At 45.9% G+C, this 21,009-nt stretch overlaps 1 protein-coding gene across 3 annotated transcripts in view; it reads right to left on the reverse strand.

The window, feature by feature from the left end:
* The window catches only part of DHRS7B (dehydrogenase/reductase (SDR family) member 7B), a 56,395-nt gene that overhangs the window by 20,641 nt on the left and 14,745 nt on the right, over positions 1 to 21,009 (reverse strand). For 2 of the 3 annotated variants that reach the window (XM_005870148.1, XM_005870147.2), the window contains exon 2: positions 3,212 to 3,390. In XM_005870148.1, the coding sequence (XP_005870210.1) occupies positions 3,212 to 3,365 (154 nt within the window). In that variant the 5' untranslated portion in view covers positions 3,366 to 3,390. Of the gene's footprint in view, positions 1 to 3,211; positions 3,391 to 5,169; positions 5,364 to 21,009 lie in introns of all 3 variants that reach the window. The other variant, XM_014542823.1, reaches the window with a different exon arrangement.

Here is a 21,009-nt window from a genome sequence, read left to right on the forward strand (position 1 = left end):
CCTTTCTTAGTCCCTTTGAACTCCTGTATGGAAGACCCTTCTTATTCGGAAACTTCCCTTCCACAGAGACTGTCTGCATTTTAAATCTCATCTGACAATTACTGGAGAACATGCTGATCAGGTCCTCCCTCGACCTTTTACAGGAGACCTCCCCGTACTCCTCCTAAAGGAAACCCATCATAATTCAAGCGCTGGAGGCAGGCCCTTACCGGGTGCTCTTAACCGCCCCACTGCAGCTAAACTCAGCAGGGCACCCATGGTTCCACCTTCCCAGACTAAACCCACCTCAGGAGCACCTCCATCACAGGAGCTGGAGTCCCCTAAGATTACAGCCACCAGGTCGGGCCCACCAGAGCCCGCCTTACCCACATCCCAGAAGAGGACGAATGAGTGAGCACCCCTGCACGTGCCCCTAAGACCCCTGACTTCCCTGAAAGCCCACCTCCTCTCCCAGGACAAATCCTCCCAGTCCTAGCTACTGCCCCCTCCCTTCGAAGCAGTACTCTCACCTTCCCATGGGACTGCCTTCCACAAAGGGACTTGGATTACCCATGGGGCAAGATTTCCTCCTTTCTAGATCCTAAACATACCCTTTCCCCCTTGGGACCATCCCTGTCCTGGAAGTGGGGATTAGCTCTCCTTCTCACCCTATCACAGCCCTCCTCTCCTACTCCCATAAGGAACTTTCCCATCTCCATTCATCTCTAACCAACATTTAACCTCGCCCATTCCCTCCTTAGCCAGGGACTGCTGGCTCTGCCTTTCCCTCTCCTCTTCAGCGTCCACCACCATCCCTATCCCAATCCAGACGTGGAATCAGGCAAACATCACTCTGGCTGATAAAAAGGAAACTATGTTTCTCAAAAAGGCAGACACCCTTCTAGGTAATTATCCTGCAGCCCCGGCATCAAGCCTCCCTTCTTTTCCGTTCTTATATTCAATCTCCTACTAAGGCAGCTCCTTCCTCCCTCCCGTCACAGGTCCTAACACCCTGCATACCCCACCAATCGCCCAAGCCCCTTTATGCTTTACAAGTTCACAGGGCAATACATTTGTATCAATGGACCAACTCCCATCATCAGCTTGTAACCCCACAGTTAACCTAGAACTACCAAACGGCCATTGATCCCAATGGGTTGACTACCAGGTCTCCCCGGAAGCCAATGGTTATTTCCTACAGCCAGTCTTTTTACTTCTTATCCAACCATCCAGGCCCCAGGCTTCAACTGCTCCCTTCCTTCCCTTTCTCTTTTCCCTTGGATAACAGCCCATCCTCACGTTCCCTCCCTTTTACTGCAATGGAATCTCAACCACACATCTGTCACCCTTATCGGTAGCGCCATGGCGACGACCCTCTAGGAAAGGGAACCTCACACCCTTTAGTCACCTCTTCTCCCTACCCCTCAGCTTGTCTCCGTGATCAGGGATTCTTCTTCCTCTGTGGGGAGAACACAGACATCTGCCTCCCACCAGCTGGACAGGAACCGGTACTCTCGTCTATCTCTCACCCAGTGTAGATGGAACCTGTCCCCATAACCCATCACAGCCGACACAAAAGGGCAATCCAGATAATCCCTCTCCTCAGAACCCTGGGCATCACAGCAGGGGCTGGAACTGCCATCGGGAGCTTAACCACCGCTCTACCTATTTGGAAACCCTGTCTCAGGACCTACAAGAAACAGGTGGATGCCCAGCAAGGGGCAAAACTGGGGAAAAAAAGATCCTCACCCCCAGGGTAGTCTATCCTCCCCTTTCATGTCACTAGTCAGGCAACTGAGACCCCTGACCTTTTCCTCCCTAAAGATCACATCTAGGCCTCAGTTGTATTTCAGCTCCAGGCTCAGAGAAGCAGCAAAACCAGACGAGTGACGCTGTGGCAGCCTCAGGACCAGCCTTTACCTCCCAGTCACTCAACAGGACGCTCTCAAGCCTTCACCAACCAGTCAGTCTCTTGGGGAAATCATGCTGCTGCGACCCTCGTCCAGCCGACTATCAAAGTCCATTCCCCTGGGATCTCGACGTCCCCCCTCAGCAGGAAGTAAATACAGAAGATATGATCTTCGTCCCTATTCCATAAAACAAAAAGGCTGGAGTGTTAGGTCTGATCAGATAATTGAATGGACGCCCCTCCCCCGGGAACTGACCTTTAGGCCACTTCACAACAGACATTCCCTTTTGCTTAGCACTTGCTGAGACCATTATCTCTCCCCTTAGGACCTGCACAGAGAGTTCTCTGCCCAGAAAAAGCCACCCAAAGTCCTTTAAAAGCCGCTGACTCCCGTCACTGGGTGCTGGAGCCACCCAAGCTCAGCCACCTGGTGTGCGGATGATCAAATAAATTCAAAATCCCTCACCTTTCTCCCTAACAGGAGGCAGGGGGAGCAGAGGGAGCAGGGAGAGCAGAGGGGGCAGGAGGAGCAGAGGGAGCAGGGGTGCAGGGGGAGCAGGAGGGGCAGGAGAAGCAGAGGTGGCAGGAGCAGAGGGGCAGGGGGAGCAGAGGAAGCAGGGGGAGCAGAGGGGGCAGGGAGAGCAGACGCCAGCGGGAAGAGCTCCATCTTCATGTCTGAAAGAGCTGCCCCAGGGAGGCGGGGGATGGGGGGGGTGTCTCAGGGCCATGTATCTAGGCTTCAGGCGGCCTCCTGGCTTGCAGATCAAGAAGGCAGCTCGCTGCTTCAGGTTCAATCCCTGGCCCAGTTGGGGCACATGTGGGAGGCAACCAACTGATGTGTCTCTCTCACAGCGACGTTTCTCTATTTCTCTCTCCCTCTCTCTCTCCCTTCCACTCTCTCTAAAATCAATGGAAACAATACCCTCAGATGAGGATTAACAACAACAACAGAAAGGCTATAAGCCAGGGGTGCTCTGTGTGGCCCTCACAGAGGCCCTGAATTGTCCATATTTGGAAATCGGAGGCCTTCACATAAAAAGCCCTATTTCAACCACCATGGAGCTGAGCAAGGCTGCCCGCTGGGTGGACATGCGGCTCCAGGGGGCCACGGTCTTCCTCACGAGCCTTTGCTCCCACACTGAGGCTGAAGTCTCCTGCACTGAAGCTCTTGCTTTTAGGCACTGGACTGAGCACAGGGACAGACCTTGTTCCCAAGTCCCCAGAGCTCCACCTACGTGCCCCTGCGCTGTGTCCCCGTGGTGCCGAGCGGCTCCTCCAGCCAGGCCACCTTCCACGCCTGACAGCACTGCCCCCGGGACCCACCTCGCCCCAGGCCCGAGGTCGCGCCCGTGATGACCACCACGGCGTCCTGGAGGTGGGCCTTCATCCGCAGGCACTGCAGCAGCTTGAAGAGGCTGAAGATGCCCATGCAGCCGAGCAGCAGGGACAGGATGGCCGTGGAGGTGACACAGTCCATGGCCCGCACCGTCAGCGAGCTCTTCCTGGAAGAACCAAAACCAAGTCAACGAGTGGCAACATGGGAAATGGGAAACTTGCCACCTTCCTGCCCCGGCCGGACAAGAGCCCAGAGCTCTCCTGGGAGGACTTGGGCTCGGCGTCCAGCAGACACCTGCTGGGCCTGTGGTCCGGCCTCGTGTCCAGCCTCGGAGCGTGTCACCTCTCTGAGGTGACAGGACCACGGTCTGGTGGTGTCAGACGCACCGGTTCTCCTCACAGCTGCTTTGGGAACAGTGTGCTGTCAATTCTGAGGAACCATATCTGTTTCTCCCACAACTGCCTCCAATTTCCTTACTCCTCAGGCCTCCCCCATCACTCACCTAGGCCCCTATGCCCAAAGCAACAGCTAAGAGGGGAGACATGAGGTATTGAAAGGTCAAGGCTGAGTGAGTGGCACCAACACTGTGTTGGTCACTTTGAAAGAAATGCCCCGTCGGGCTGCCAGTCAGGTGGACCCGCATCTGTCACACAGAGGCCCCCACAGCCCGCCTCCAGGAGCATCAGGAGCGCCAGGAGCCTCCCCAGGGAAGAGGCTGGAAGCCCGGGGCAGCTCCTGTGACCGCCTGGAGCTTCCACTCACTCATCACACTGGGAGTGACCATGGAACACCCTCCCCTCCCAAACGCCCGCCTCCGCAGCTCCTCAGACGTAACACTCCTGCTCCCTTCCCCGGACACCAGCCCTGTGACGCCCACTGAGCACGCGTGAACCACTCCCCCAGCTGCTCTGGTCCGGGTCGGGGTGGGCCGTCCTGTCAGAACGAACCTGCTCTTCGGCAAAGGATTCCGCTCCAACTTCAGCTGTGAACCCAGCTAGTTTAGTGTTTATTTTTCACTTGCTTTCCCAATGCACTTAAATTCCCAGTTACCATAAACACCTGTAAAAACGACTCCCATCCACTCACTTCATCTACTTCTGAAAGACCCTCAGCCACTGTCCGCTACGTGGCTGCGTTTCTCACCCTCCGTTGTGCCAAGCCTCCAGCTGGTCACTGAAGTGGTTTCTAAGGTGTCAAACTCTTTACCTGGGCACTGAGGGCACCCCCGCCCCAACAGGAGGCACAGGCCAGGAGTTTGGCCCATGACGCAGCTGAATCCCAGGGTAGTGCTGAGCCCCCACCCTCTGGCACCTGGGAGCAGGGGAGTGACTGCTGGGCCAGTTTGTTGGTGTCACTTCACCAGAAAATGATGGCAATTGACATAAAACACAGGTAGGCCCCAAGGTAATCATAGCTCAGAAGTTTTAGGTAATAAACTTGGAGACAGGGGATGGGACAGGATTTCAACACAGCGGGATAGCTGTTTGGGAAGAGCTTTTTCCCCACTGCAACCCAGGTCCTCATGTGAGGCAGGTCCCAAAGGGAACTACCCTGCCTGGCCCAGAACCAGCTGGGGGCCAGCTGTGGCCTAGGATACCCAGGGGGTGGGGACACTGCTCACGAAAGGAACCAGAGCTCCACTAGGTCAGCAGGTGCGACAAACTACACACTGCTCCCCACCACAGGCCCAGGGTCTGCCTGCTCCCACCTGCAGCCTGGGGCTGAGCAAGCTCCATGGAAGGCTGTGTGTGTGTGTGTGTGTGTGTGTTGTACTGAAAGGTGTGGGGGGAGGATAACAAGCCTGTTGCCTCCCGAAACTCGGAGGTGTCAGAGCCCACCTGGAAGAAGCACTCTGTGTGAGGGAAGGCAGTGCAGGGCCACAGGAGGCTCAGCCACTGCCCACCCAGGTGAGCGACTCCACGGCTCGGAGCCTGAGAACCCTCACCTGTGAATGAGGGCGCGTGTCCCACTCGCGGGTTTGCTGTGAGTCCGAGGAGCTGGCTCAGGAAAAGGTGTGCCCGGCCCTGGTGCAGGTGATGCCAGGAAGCGGAGCTGCTGTCACATCATCCCACCGCCTCGCTCAGTCCTGGCCCAGGCACCGGTTTCAGAGCAGCCCATCTGAAGCTTGTCCAAGAGTCCCTAGTTTATGAACACTGGTTTCTTCTCAATAAAGGGAACTCATATACTTTTCTGGGTTTTAATTAAATCTCATACCTTTACACCTTTAATTAAATCAACAAATAGGGGCAAAAACACAACTTTGTCAAACGTCAGGATCCCGTATCCCAAGGTTTGTTTCAGAAACTGGGCTGCTGTGAAGCCATTAAGGCCAACAGGCAGGAGAGCAGACGAGTTGTGATCTGCCCCTGCTACTTCCTCCTCGCCAGGGCGGAGCGGGAGGAAGACAAACCCCCGGCAAGGCTCCCGCTGGAGCAGCGGCAAAGCTAGCGAACGGCACTGCATGCACCTGCCGTGTCTACACCCAAGCCAACCATCTCCAACACAAGGGAAGGAGAAGCTGCACACAGTGTGTCCACTTCCAGGTTCCCTGGGCACCTGCCCACAGTGCCTCCAGCCAGAACCTCCTGGCACCGGCCAACGGGGCACCCAGGCCGAGTAGGATCCGCCTCGCCCACAGGCCAGCTTCCTATGGGGACAGCACACATCTGCCTTCAGGCTGACAAAGGGTCACAGAATCAGAAGGCAAGGAAGTTAGAAATCAGCACAGACGTGCCAGCTCCCTCAAGATGAGGATGCATGGTGGGAAGACTCTCCAGAGCAAGCCATTAATTTGAGAGAATCATGTTCAATTTCAGGGTAACCTTCCTGAACAGGTGAAGCTGGTCATATTAGCAATGTCAACTCTTTCTGGGAGTTTTTCAGACTCTTATGGACCAACTTTTATTCCCCTCTGCAGTGCTTGTGGTCACCCCAATGTGCCCAGGGCCACTGGGCCTCCCTGGACAATTAGAGGCAGCTGTGCCAACCCTTCCTGTCTCACCCTTGGCAGTCACCACGGCCAAGAGAGCAAGACACAGAGCTGGCTCAGCCCACTGCTGGGCTGTGGTCCCGGGGGCCTTCTCCAGCAAAGGGACAGCTCCCAGGTGGAAGAAGCGCTGCGTCCTGGCTGGCCACAGTCCAGGTGCGGAAATAAACCTGCTTGTGCAGCAAGTTCAAAGGGGGCCTGTTTTCTCTGAAAACGGCTACAAGAACAACTTTAATATGTTTATAAATGTTGCATTTTATACCAAAAGGCTTTTTAACTGCTGGTTTCAGATGTAACTGGGAAGGTAAGATGAATGGTACAAAAAGGAGTTGGGGGGGGGGGCGGGGAATCTCACTCATGACTCCCAGCATTTGGAGATCAGCTTGTAGAAAGAGGGGACACAGTTGGCCCAGCACCCTATGAACCACACCGGAGAGCAGGACAAGTATGTGGGGAGGGGGAGAGAGACCAGAAAAGACAGAAGGTGGGCTCACCCCTCACACAGGAACGGCAGGTCATACATGGTCTGGAAGTAGAGTGCACTGTCTGACGGACACACTGGCGGCCAGGCCCTCTCTTCATTGACAGGAAGTGGCCTGAAGCATGACCTTACACTATGAGCCGCATCAGCTGGCGTTCGCACGCTAAGCCCATCTGCTGGGATTTTCATGTATCAAGACTACGGAGCGACAGACTTGAGAGAGTGGAAAGGTGGGAAGTTCCTTCTCAGGCGAGTGTCCTTAGGGCTGGGCAGCCAGAAAGCTCAGGGCTCTCACGGTGACGTCAGAACTCAGCTGCTCTCTATTTTCCACTGAGAGGTTCTTTTGTTGTTGTTGTTGTTAGTCCTCACCCGAGGGGATTTATAGGGAGAGTGGAAGGGAGAGGGAAAGACAGAGAAACACCGATGTGAGAGAAACACATCGACTGGATGCATGAGCCCCGACCAGGACCCAGGCTGGGGAGGAGCCTGCAACCGAGGTACATGCCCTTGCAACCGAGGTACATGCCCTTGACCAGAATCGAACCTGGGACCCCTTGGTCCACAGGCTGACTCTCTATGCACTGAGAGGTTCTTTAAAAGGGCTTTCAGAACCTCTACTATCAAGAAATCAACTGAGCAGAAATGTCACCTTTATGCCATTTGTTCCATTTCTCATACTTTTATCAAATTCTACATTGCACAGATGGAATCAGTTCCTAATATTCCTTCTTTCCTCAAGCAATTATAAAAAATGTTAAATGTGTACTATTAATAAAAACAGATTGTTGGCGTCTACTCCGAAACTACACAGAAATCAAACCCTGAGACACATCTGAAAATCAAAGGAGGGAATCTGAAAACCCTTCAAGGTTAAGAACTAACAATAATTTCAGGTCTGTAAAAAGGATTAGTCATGAAGTAATTTTTCACGTTATGCACAAGAAAACCAGACTCAAGGGCAGGATGCTGAAATCATGCGGCAAGAAGTAGCTTAGTATCACCAAGAGCAGTTAGGGTCTCATCCCCACAAACCGCCACCCATTCTCATACTTAATAACTGCGAACAGCTTGAAATAGCCGATCTATTAAAGGTGACATAAGCCCTAACCAGTTTGGCTCAGTGGATAGAGCGTCGGCCTGCGGACCAGTCAAGGGCATGTACCTTGGTTGCGGGCACATCCCCAGTAGGGGGTGTGCAGGAGGCAGCTGATCGATGTTTCTCTCTCATCCGATGTTTCTTACTCTCTATCCCTCTCCCTTCGTCTCGGTAAAAAAATCAATAAAATATATATATTTTAAAAAGGTGACATAAGCTATGGGCCATGCTTATGACCCATTTCTGAAAATAGCTGTCTATTTTCAGAAAGTAAAACCAGAGTAAAGCTGCTCTTTTTTGGTGTGAAACAAATGAGAAGCAGCTGCCAGGCGGTCTTTGAACAGAAAGACTATCCAACCTCAGACGGCAGCTCGTGTGACAGCGTGGGTCCTGGTGCTGTGGCCTCTCCGGTGTTTTGACCTGGGCAGAGTGACGGAGACTAGAGGCCGGAGGACGCTTCCCGGTCAGCCATCCCTCTCTGGAATGCAGGACCGAGCTACAGACGAGTGGCCTGGAGGCTATACTTTGGGAAGCCAGCCTCAGAGCCCCTGGTTGAAAGGAGTCAGGCTGGCATTAGTAAAAATAAAAGCCAAAGAAAGGCTGGAGGGTACTGCAGACCAGCTCCTGAATGTCCAGTCCTGGGAAGAGAAACACGGAGAGCGGGCTCTGCTCCCCAGCCAGACGCTGGGCACACACTGCCCCGCAGCCCCCACCAGGAGAGCAGAGGCGGGGCCAGGTCCCTCCTGACCCTGCCATGCAGGCTGCCTACAGGGAACAGGGGGCCAGAGGCTAACGTTGACTATGAGCCAAAGTATTAGTTCAGTTTTTAAAAAAACAGCACTTTATCACTGAAAACTGGAAGTCTCTTAAACACACACACACAACAGCACTTGTGCTGGCTACCTAGACATCTTGACTCAAAAACAATTCTGATTTCTAATGTGCTTTACAAAATGAATTTAGTATGACTGGAAGATGCCGGAGTGACCTCAACCTTTTTCCTAGAAAACACACAAACCCAACAAGGCTCATTGTGGGGGCAAAGCAGAAAAAGCAACAATTTATAATCCCACCAACAATGCACAAAATACTTTATCTGTGTATGTCTTTCAATATAAAGTGGGTCTCGCCCTACCCACTGAGTCTGGCTCAGTGACTAGAGCGTCCGCCGGAGGACTGAAGGGTCATGGTTTCAATTCTGATCAAGGGCATATGTACCTCGGTTGCAGGCTCAATCCCTGGCCTTGGTCAAGGCACATGTGGTAGGCAACCAATCGATATGTCTCTCTCACATTGATGTCTGTCTGTCTGTCTGTCTGTCTGTCTCTTTCTCTTCTTTCTACTCTCTCTAAAAAAGCAATGGAAAAATATCCTCAGGTGAGGAATAAAATGATAAAATGATAGATAGATAGATAGATAGATAGACAGACAGAGTGGGTGTCTTGTAGACAGCATATGTATGGGTCTTGTTATCTATTTAGCCACCCTATGTCTTTTAATTGGAGCATTTAAGCCATTTACATTTAACATAATTATTTTTTAATTTATTTTTATTGTTGAAAAGATTACAGATGTCCCTGTTTTTTCCCCATTGACCCTATCCACCCCCACCGCCAGGCCTTCACCACAAAGTGATTATTGATAGATATGTAATTATTGTCATTTTGTTATTCAGATATCGTTTTGTCCTCCTCTTATTTTTCTTTAAAAAGTCTCTTTAACATTCCTTGTAAGACTGGATTGGTGGTGATGAATTTCTCTAGCTTTTCCTTATCTGAGAAGTACCTTATATATTTTGTTGTTGTTGTTGTTGTTGTTAATCCTCACCCAAGGAATTTTGCCATTGATTTTTAGAGATTGTAAGGGAGGGCGAGAGATGGAGAGAGAAACATCGATGAGAGAAACACATTGATTGGTTGCCTCCCTCACGAGCCCTGATCAGGGTTGGGGATTGAGCCTGCAACTGAGGTATCTGCCCTTGACCAGAATCGAACCTGGAACCCCTCAATCCAAGGGCCGACGCTCCAATCACTGAGCAAAACCAGTTAAGACTCCTTATATCTCTTGATTTTAAATGATAACCTTGCTGAGTAGACTAATCTTGGTTGCAGGTACTTGCTTTTCATCACTTTGAATATTACCTGCCAATCCCTTCTGGCCTGCAAAATTTCTGTTGAGAAATCAGCTGACTGTCTTGTGGGAGCCTTCCTGTAGATAACTGCTTTTCTCTTGCTGCTTTTAAAATTCTTTGTCTTTAACCGTTGCCATTTTAATTATGATGTGTCTTGGTGTGGGCTTCTTTAGGTTCATCTTGTTTGGGACTCTTTGTGCTTCCTGGACATATATGTCTATTTGCTTCTCCAGGTAAGGAAAGGTTTCAGTAATTATCTCATCAAATAGGTTTTCAATCACTTGCTATCTCTCTTCTCCTTCTGGTATTCCTATGATACAAATGGTGGGACACTTGATGTTGTCCAAGAGGTCCCTTAAACTGTCCTCATGTGGGGTGGAACTCTATTTTTTTTTTTCCTGCTGTTCTGATAGGGTGTTTTCTGCTTCCTTGTCTTCCAAATCACTGATCTGATCCTTTGCTGTATCCTTCATTTTCATTATTGTATTCTAAATTTCTGCCTGGTTCTTTCTGACGGCTTCTATGATTTTTTCTGTTTACTATCTCTATGTTGACGTTCTCCCTGAGTTGATCTAGTCTTCCTCTAAGTTCGATGACCACCATTTATTTTATTTTTAATCTTTATTGGGATTTTTCTAAATTGTATTGTTGAAAGTATTACATATGTCCCCTTTTTGCCCCCATTGAACTCTTCCAGCCCCCTCCCCCAGGTCCTCACCACCCCATATATGCATGGCCTCATTTGTGTCCATGGGCCATGTATATATGCATAAAAACTCCTTGGTTGATTACCTCCCTGCCCCCACCCTTCCTCCGCCTTCCCTCCAAGATTCTGCACTCTGTTCCATGCTTCTATTTCTCTGGATCCATTCCATTCATCAGTTAATTTTGTTACTCAGATTCCACATATAAGTGAGATCATGTGATACTTGTCTTTCTCTGACTGACTTATTTCACTTAGCATGATACTCTCCAGGTCCCTCCATGCTGTCTCAAAGGGTAAGAGATTCTTCTTCTTTACTGTTGCATAGTATCCCATGGTGTAAATGTACCACAGCTGTTTTATCCACTCATCTACTGATGGGCACTTGGGCTGTTTCCAGATCTTAGCAATTGTAAATTGTGCTGCTATGAACATAGGGGTGCATACATTCTTTCTGATTGGTATTTCCAGTTTCTAAGGATATAGTCCTAGAAGTGGGATCACTGGGTGAAATGGCAGTTCCATATTTAATTTTTTGAGGGAACTCCAAACTGTTTTCCATAATGGCTGCACCACTCAACATTCCAACCAGCAGTGCACTAGGGTTCCTTATCTTCACATCCTTGTCAGCACTTGTCATTTGTTGATAGTAGCCATTCTGACAGGTGTGAGGTGATAACTCAATGTCATTTTAATTTGCATCTCTCTGATGATCAGTGACTTTGAGCATTTTTTCATGTCTCTTGGCCATCTGTATGTCCTCTTTGGAGAAGTGTCTATTTAGGTCCTTTGCCCATTTTTTAATTGGATTGTTTGTCATCCTTTGGTTAAGTTGTATGAGTTCCTTATATATTTTGGATATTAAGCCTTTATCAGATGTATCATTGCCAAATATGTTCTCCCATACGGTGGGCTCCCTTTTTGTTCTGTTGATGGTTTCTTTTGCTGTACAGAAGCTTTTTATTTTGATGTAGTCCCATTTGTTTATTTTCTCCTTAGTTCCCTTTGCCCTAGGAGATGTATCTATAAACATATTGCTACTAGAGATGTCTGAGATTTTGCGGCCTATGTTTTCTTATAGGATTTTTATGGTTTCACAACTTACATTTGTCCATTTTGAGTTTATTCTTGTGTATGGTGTAAGTTGGTGGTCTAGTTTCATTTTTTTTTTTTTTGCCTGTATCTGTCAAATTTTCCCACCATCTATTGAAGAGACTGTCTTGACTCCATTGTATGCTCTTGCCTCCTTTGTCAAATATTGAGCAGTAATGGCTTGGGTCAATTTCTGGGGTCTCTGTTCTGTTCCTTTGATCTATATGCCTGTTCTTGTGCCAGTACCAGGCTCTTTGGGTTATGGTGGCTTTGTAGTATAACTTGAAATCTGGTACTGTCAGTCCTCCAACTTCATTCTTCTTTTTCAAGATTGCTGCAGATACTCAGGGTCTTTTGTGGTTCCATATAAATTTTTGGAGTATTTGTTCTAGATTTGTGAAATATGCTTTTAGTATTTTAATAGGGATTGCACTGAATCTGCAGATTGCCTTGGGTAGTATGGACATTTTAATGATGTTGATTCTACCAATCCATGAACATGGTATATTCTTCCACGTGTTTATATCTTCTTCTATCTCTTTTTTCAATGTCCTGTAGTTTTCTGAGTACAGGTCCTTTGCCTCCTTGGTTAAGTTTATTGCTAAGTATCTTAATTTTTTTTGTTGCAATGGTAAATGGGATTGCTTGTCAAGTTTCTCTTTCTGAGAATTCATTATTGGTGTATAAAAAAAGCCGTTGATTTTTTGTTGTTGATTTTGTGTCCTGCTATATTGCCAAATTCATTGATTAAATCTAGTTTTTTGGTGGAGTCTTTAGGGTTTTCTACATATAATATCATGTCATCTGAGAATAGTGAGAGTTTTACTTCTTCCTTTCCAATTTGGATCCCTTTTATCTCTTCTTTTTGTCTGGTCACTGTGGCTAGGACTTCCAATACTATGTTGAGTAAGAGTGGTAAAAGCAGACATCCCTGCCTTGTTCCTGTTCTTAGGAAAAATGGTTTTAGTTTTTTCCCATTGAGTATGATGTTTGCTGTAGGTTTGTCATATATGGCCTTTATCATGATGAGATATGCTCCCTCTATTCCCACTTTGCTGAGAGTTTTTATCAAAAATTGGTGTTGGCCCTAGCTGGTTTGGCTCAGTGGATAGAGTGTCAGCCTATGTACCAAAGGGACCCAGGTTCGATTCTGGTGAAGGGCACATGCCCAGGTTGGGGGCTTGGGTGCAGGAGGCAGCTGATCAAAGATTCTCTCTCACCATTGATGTTTTATCTCTCTTGCCTTCTCCCTTCTTCTCTGAAATCAATAAAAAGTATTTTTTTTCTTAATAATGGGGGTGTTGGATTTTGTCGAATGCTTTTTCTGTGTCTATTGATATAATATGACTTTTGTCCTTCAATTTGTTTATATGATGTATCACTTTTATTGATTTGCAAATATTGTACTAGCCTTGCAGCCCTGGAATAAATCCCACTTGGTCATGGTGTACAATCTTTTTAATATATTGCTGAATCCGATTTGCTAATACTTTGTTAAGGATTTCAGCATCTATGTTCATCATGGATACTGGCCTTTATATCTCTTTCTTTGTAGTGCCGTTATCTGGTTTTGGAATTAGGATAATGCTGGCCTCATAAGAAGAGCTTGGAAGTGTTCCTTCCCCTTGGATTTTTTTTTTAATAGTTTGAGGAGTCTAGATGTCAGCTCTTCTTTGAATGTTTGGTAAAACTCCCCTGTAAGGCCGTCCAGACCAGGGCTTTTGTTTCTGGAAGTTCTTTGATTACTGCTTCTATTTCATCAGTTGTTATAGGCCTATTCAGGTTTTCTGATTCCTCCTGATTCAGTTTTGGAAGATTGTATTTTTCTAGGAATTTTTCCATTTTATCCACATTGTCCAGCTTGTTGGCCTATAGTTGTTCATAGTACTTCCTTGCAATCCTTTGTATTTGCAAACACTTTGTAGTGCTGTCAACGGGGTGTTCAAGTCCCCTAATATGACTGTGAGGTCAATGGATATTTCTCTGCTTTCATTTCTGATTTTATTTATTTGGGTCCTCTTTGTTTCATGATGAATCTTGCTAACGGATCATCAATTTTGTTTATCCTTTCAAAGAACCAGCTCTTGGTTTCATTGATTTTTTTGTATTGTCTTTTTAGTCCCTATGTCATTTATTTCTGCTCTCATCTTTATTATTTCCTTCCTTCTACTACTCTAGGCTTTTCTTGTTATTCTCTTTCTAGTTCTTTAAGTTGTAGGGTTAAATAGTTCATTGTTGATTTTTCTTGGTTTTTTCTGAGGTAGGCCTGTAGTGCTATGAACTTCCCTCTCAGGACTGCTTTTGCTGTGACCCAGAGATTTTGGGTTGTTCTGTTTTTTCATTTGTTTCTGGGATGTTTTGATTTCTTTCCTAATCTCGTTGGGAACTGATTCATTGTTTAATAAAATGCTATTTACCCTCCATGTGTTTGAAATTTTTTTACTGTAGTTGATTTCTAATTTCATTCCACTGTGATCTGAGGAGCTGATTTATATGATTTCAATCTTCTTTTACTTGTAGAGACTTGTTTTGTATCCTAACATGTGGTCTATCTTTGTGAATGACCCATGTGCACTTGAGAAGAATGTATATTCTGCAGCTTTGGGGTGAAATGTTCTATAAATGTCAAATAAATCCACCTAATCCATTGTGTCCTTCAGTGTCACTGTTTCCTTGTTAATTTTTTGTCTGGAAGTTCTATCCAGTGCTGTCAGTGGGGTGTTAAAGTACCCTACTATGACTGTATTGTTGTTGATTTCTCCCTTAAAGTCCTCTAGAACTTTTTTTATATATTTAAGTGCTCCTATACTGGGTGCATATATGTTTACCAGGGTTCTATCCTCTTGTTGGATTGATCCCTTTAGAATTATGCAGTGACCTTTGTTGTGATGGCCTTCATTCTGAAGTCTATTTTGTCAGATATGAGTATTGCTACCACAGCTTTTTTTTTTTTCCATTTGCATGGAAAAATTTGTTCATCCCTTCACTCTCATCTTGTGTGTCTTTTGTTCTGAGGTGGGTCTCTTGTAGACAGCATATAATTGGGTCATGTTTTTTTTTTTATCTATTCAGCTACCCTATGTCTTTTTATTGGAGCATTTAATCTATTTACATTAATGTTATTATTTTTTTTAATTAAATCTTTATTGTTCAGGTTACATTTGTTCCTCTTTTTTTCCCCCCCCATAACTCCCCTCCTCCCAGTTCCCGCCCCACCCTCCGCCCTCACTCCCCACCCACTGTCCTCATCCATAGGTGCACGATTTTTGTCCAGTTTCTTCCCGCATCTCCCATTCCCCTTTCCCCCCCAAGAATAGTCAGTCCATTCCCTTTCTATGTCCCTGATTCATTATAATCACCAGTTCATTCTGTAAATCAGATTATTTATTCACTTGATTCTTAGATTCACTTGTTGATAGATGCATGTTTGTTGTTCACAATTTGTATCTTTACCTTTTTCTTCTTCCTCCTCTTAAAGGATACCTTTCAGCATTTCATATAATACTGGTTTAGTGGTGATGAACTCCTTTAGCTTTTCCTTATCTGTGAAGCTCTTTATCTGACCTTCAATTCTGAATGATAGCTTTGCTGGATAAAGTAATCTTGGTTGTAGGTTCTTGGTATTCAGCACTTTGAATATTTCTTGCCATTCCCTTCTGGCCTGCAAAGTTTCTGTTGAGAAATCAGCTGACAGTCGTATGGGTATTCCCTTGTAGGTAATTGAGTCTCTTTCTCTTGCTGCTTTTAAGATTCTCTCTTTGTCTTTTGCTCTTGGCATTTTAATTATGATGTGTCTTGGTGTGGTCCTCTTTGGATTCCTTTTGTTTGGGGTTCTCTGCGCTTCTTGGACCTGTAAGTCCATTTCTTTCACCAGGTGGGGGAAGTTTTCTGCCATTATTTCTTCAAATAGGTTTTCAATATCTTGCTGTCTCTCATCTTCTGGCACCCCAATGATTCTGATGTTGGTACGCTTGAAGCTGTCCCAGAGGCTCCTTACACTATCTTCGTATTTTCGGATTCTTTTTTCATTTTGCTTTTCCGGTTGGGTGTTTTTTGCTTCTTCGCATTTCAAATCTTTGGCTTGATTCTTGCGCTCCTCTGGTCTGCTATTGGGTGTCTGTATAATATTCTTTATTTCAGTCCGTGTATGCTTAATTTCTAGTTGGTTCTTTATCATAGCATCGAGGGTCTCATTAGTTTTCGTGACTCTCTCCTCAAGTTTATTGACAGCTTCTAGCACATTTTTGCAAGCCCTCAAAATTGCGATTTTTAGCTCTATATCCTCCATTTCTGTCATGTTTTTTTGTCTCCGCATTTTTTATGCTTTCTTGGTGCACCCCCTAGTGGTCTTTGTGCGCAGTCTTGTTCTAGTTGAGCCTTGATTGTTGTAGTTAATACTAGAGGGATTTGACCACCAGGCCGACTGGCTGTGTGAATCAGCTGTGTCTGCCGCGGAAAACTTCTGTCCTCTGGGGAGGTGCTAATCTAGCCTTTGCCTGAGGCGATCTGGCAAATGGCTCTGCGCAGGGCTTGGGCGGGGCGGGCTCAACAGGGCGGGCGGAGGGAGCGGTTATAGCCCCTCTCAGTCCCGTTCCCAGAGGCTCTGCTTCTCAGAACCCCAGGAACCGCTGCAAACCTCGGAGAGAAAGCTGCCTTCCAACTGATGCCAGACACTCCCGCTTCTCCCGTTTGGGTCCGAGTCCCCAGCGATTCGCCCGTATCTGGAGCTCAGAGTCTGAGACTCCCCCCTGACCGAAAACGACAACCGCGCTCTCAGCCACCAGCCCGCTTTGCGCGCGCACCTCCGCACCTGAGTATTTTCCACACTGCGCCTCCTCTGAGCCTCGGTGTGCTGTTATTTTTCCTTCTAGTTGAAGAGTCTCTCCTCAGCCAGCCTTCCTGTGGTTCTGGGTGATGTCCGTTCCGTCTTTTAGTTGTATTTTTGAAGTGGTTGTTTGCGGCAGCAGTCTCCGGTGTTTACCTATCTAATGTTATTATTGATAAGGACTTATTTATTGCCATTTTAAATTTCTTATCTCCATTTCATTTATCTCTTCTTCTGAAAAATTCTCTTGTTCTTTCATTTGGAGGCTGTTTCTTTGTCTCCTCATTTTGGCTGCCTCTTTGGGTTTGTGACTATGTATTAGGCAGATCTGCTACGCCTCTCAATCTCTAGTGCAGGACAGTGTCAAATGCTGTTTCTGGTTAATTAGATCAGGCAAAGACTCAAAGCCTCTAGAGACCCTCTGCCTATAGACTGATAGGATTTTGTCTTGAATAGCCCTCAGGCAATCGTCCACTGGTGTAACAAGAGTTTTTTTCAACAGAGTGGGGCAATTGCTTCTGCCTGGGCCTCAGAATCTCCATACCGTGGGGCAACATGTTTTCCAATAGGGTGGTTCAACTGTTTTCCACCCAGGCAAAGATGCCTGTATAGCAAATGTCTGTGTGAGAAAGATGACCTCCACAGCATGAGGCAATGACTCAGCACAGAAAACCGAGGTGTCTGCCTTCTGAGCTCTAACCCCAAAGCCCCCAACCCTGGCTTCTGCTCACACAGCTCCAGTCCTCTCTGCCTTCCCTCTGCCAGAGCACATGGTGGGTGGCTTAACACAGAGAATTTTGTGCATCCGCCTTTAAGAGGTTGCTGTCCATGGCAGAGAACAACCCTGCTGCTTTTCACAGCCAGATGTTATGTGGGCACCCTTTTCAGTTCTGATGCTCTCTGCTGGGGGGCCCCGCTCGGGGATTAGACCTCAGAGTTCTCAATGGCAACCCCCTAGAACTGAGATATCTCTCTAGAACTTCAGTTGCAGTCTGTGGGAACCCGGCCAACCTTGTCCTGCCTCCACCCCTCCTACCAGTCTCTATGCAGTCTCCACTTTCAGTCCTTGGTTATCAGGGTTCTCTCCAGCGAGTCTTCAGTTGATTATTCAGAAAGTTTTCCTATACTTTATTTTTATTTATTTATTTCAGAGAGGAAGGAAGAGGGAGAGAGAGATAGAAACATCAATGATGAGAGAAAATCATCGATTGGCCGCCTCCTGCACACCTCCAACTGGGGATCGAGCCCGCAACCCGGGCATGTGCCCTTGACCAGAATTGAACCTGGGACCCTTCAGTCCACAGTCGGACACTCTATCCACTGAGCCAAACCAGCTAGGGCAAGTTTTCCTATATTTTAGTTGTAATTCCAGTTTTGTCCTGGAAGCGTGTCCATGCAGCATCCACTTACTCCGCCCCATTTTTAATCTTCCCATAATAGCATTATACACAATAGTTAAAATTTGGAAACAATCCAAATGTCAATCAAACAGTAAGTGGATAAACAAAATTTGGTATATACATACAATAAAATATTTTGACCTTAAAAAGGGAGGAAGTTCAACCCTGGTGGTGTGGCTCTCTTTGTTGTACCATGCACCAAAAGATTGCTGATTTGATTCCCAGTCAAGGCCCAGGCCCAGGCTGCAGGCTCGATCCCTGGTAGGAAGATGCAGGAGGCAGCCAATCGATCAATGTTATGCTCTCACATCAATGTTTCTTTTTTTTTCTTTCCCTCTCCCTTCCTCTCTAAAAATCAATAAAAATATTTTTAAAAGGAAAAGATGGCCCTAACCGGTTTGGCTCAGTGGATAGAGCGTCGGCCTGTAGACTGAAGGGTCCCGGGTTCGATTCCAGTCAAGGGCATGTACCTGGGTTGCGTGCACATCCCCAGTAGGGGGTGTGCAGGAGGCAGCTGGTCGATGTTTCTCTCTCATCGATGTTTCTAACTCTCTATCCCTCTCCCTTCCTCTCTGTGAAAAATCAATAAAATATATAAATAAATAAATAAATAAATAAATAAAATAAAAAAAGGAAAAGATGAAGGAAGTACTATAGTATACTACAACATGGATGAACACTGAAGACATGCTAAGGGAAATAAGCCAAAATTTGTCACAAAAGGACAAATACTGTAGGAAATCACTTCTACATTCTTTAATGTCCTAGAGACAAAAAGTAGAATGAGGTCACCAGGGACTGGGGTAGGGGAGAATGAAGAGTTATTTTTTTAAGTTTTAAAGATGAAGTGTTTAAGTTTTAAAAGATGAAGAGTTCTGGAGACAGGCAGTGATGATGGTGGCACATTATGACTGTATTTAAGACCACCAAACAGTATGCTTAAAAATGGTTAAGACGGTAACTTTTATGTTATGTGTATTTTATCACAATGAAAAATAGAAAAAAAATTATTTCATTAACATAGGATTAAATATTAAATGCTATCTAATATCAAGTAGGCCTATGGTTGAAATCAGATAATTCTAAATTTTAACAAATTGTTTGGTTTCCTCATGAACTTGATTAACCAGCCGTTCTCTCAGACAATCTGCCTCAATGTAATTACTTGGGATGATGGGTAACCCTGAATTCCAAGCTATTTTTAGACCTGTAAACATTATTTTGAAATTTAACTAGAAATGGCCTTTATTCTGAAACAGTTTTCATTAACGCTCAGACTTAAAACTTTTAGTACACTGACTTTAATGCCAGAAAACATGAAGGAAAGAATTTCACATACTGGAAGGACTAAAGGAAAAAGCATAACAACCTGAGAGGGTTTTTCCATTGCCAATCTCTAAGCTTTCATCTAAAAATAGCCTGGTTAGTGCCCTATCACTTTATTTTCCCAGCATCCTAGCAAATACTTCCTTGAGGACTTAGCTACACCTTGTCAGGATAGGTCCACAGTAAGTACTTGATCAATCTATTTATTTCACCCAATGTTAGCAGATTTCCAACTTTTCCCCATGCATAATTTTCCACCTATTTCTCTCTCAAAGCCTTTTCAATTAAAAAAGATTTGACAGCCCTGACCGGTTTGGCTCAGTGGATAGAGCGTTGGCCTGCGGACTGAAGGGTTCCGGGTTAGATTCTGGTCAAGGGCATGTACCTTGGTTGTGGGCACATCCCCAGTGGGAGGTGTGCAGGAGGCAGCTGATCAATGTTTCTCTCTCATCGATGTTTCTGACTCTCTATCCCTCTCCCTTCCTCTCTGTAAAAAATCAATAAAAAACATTTTTTTAAAAAGATTTGATTTTAGAGTCTATATTAAAAGAAAAAAATCCTTAAATTGGAAATATATTTTATATACTCACAATATTATTGTCAGAGTGTAATAGCATAAGGGCTATCTTTTAAACTGCATTTATACTAGAATACCAATATACACTGTTATATAACAAAGCTTTTTCCCCCAATCATATAAGTATTAATAAGCTTAGCCACAGAATGAGGTGAAAGCAAACAATTTTAAAATCAATATGTCAGGAAATGAAAGATTTAAGTTTCTTTCTAGTATGGCAAAACACTAATGGTTGTTGATGTTGGGTAACAAGTAAATAAGTGTTAGCTATATTACTTTACATTTGTACATCTTTGCGCATGTCTATCATTTCTCCTTCATGCTCTACTTTGCCAAAATAAAGTGGGAAAAGTGATTAATTAGCTACATTAGAAGTACCAACCTTGTAAAATAAAATTAGCTAATAAATACCCCAAGAAGAACACCAAGAGAAACAAACTGACCAATGTCAAGTTATAGTGGCATCTACATAGGACAGCATGGTGGGTGGGGTCTTAATCTGGGCCCTTCATGGGACCTGAGACGAGGTGACTGACTTGCAGAGTATGTGACGAGGCTTTTTTAGGCCTTGCTTTCTGATATATTTTACTAGAAGCCCAATGCATGGGGCCTCCCTTCCCTGACTGCTGACCAGGGCCTTCTTTGTTCCACACCATCCCCTGGTGGTTAGCGCATGTCATAGCGAGCAATCAAACTCCTGGTCAGTCGAACTCCGAAGGGACATTTTGCATATTAGGCTTTTATATATATAGAAGAAGATGAAGATGGTTCAGAGCCACATTACTCTTTGTAATCCAATCATTACCTGCATTAGAAGCACCTGTTAAAACGTAAATCAATGGCCTTACCCAGTGCAGACCTTTGAAATTGATAATATCACAAAGGATGAGACCTGGGAATCTGGACTCTTAATACCCTCCTCTGGTAATTTTAATGGGTACTGAATATTGAAACCCCTGAAGATCTCCATAGTTGTCTACCAAGAGAGAATGAGCCACCCTGGGGATGACAAAGCTATCTGCAAACCTCTACCCACAAGATAAAGAGTAACTACCTTCATCAACAGGTCAGTGGAAGCTCCCAGCAAGGCCCTCCATCCCCACCCCTATCTGCCTGGAAATTATGGGCCAATCTCATCATACCCTTTTATCCCTACCAGTCACCACAG

This window comes from Myotis brandtii, unplaced genomic scaffold (genome assembly GCF_000412655.1).
Source record: "Myotis brandtii unplaced genomic scaffold, ASM41265v1 scaffold314, whole genome shotgun sequence".
NCBI classification, from domain to species: domain Eukaryota; kingdom Metazoa; phylum Chordata; class Mammalia; order Chiroptera; family Vespertilionidae; genus Myotis; species Myotis brandtii.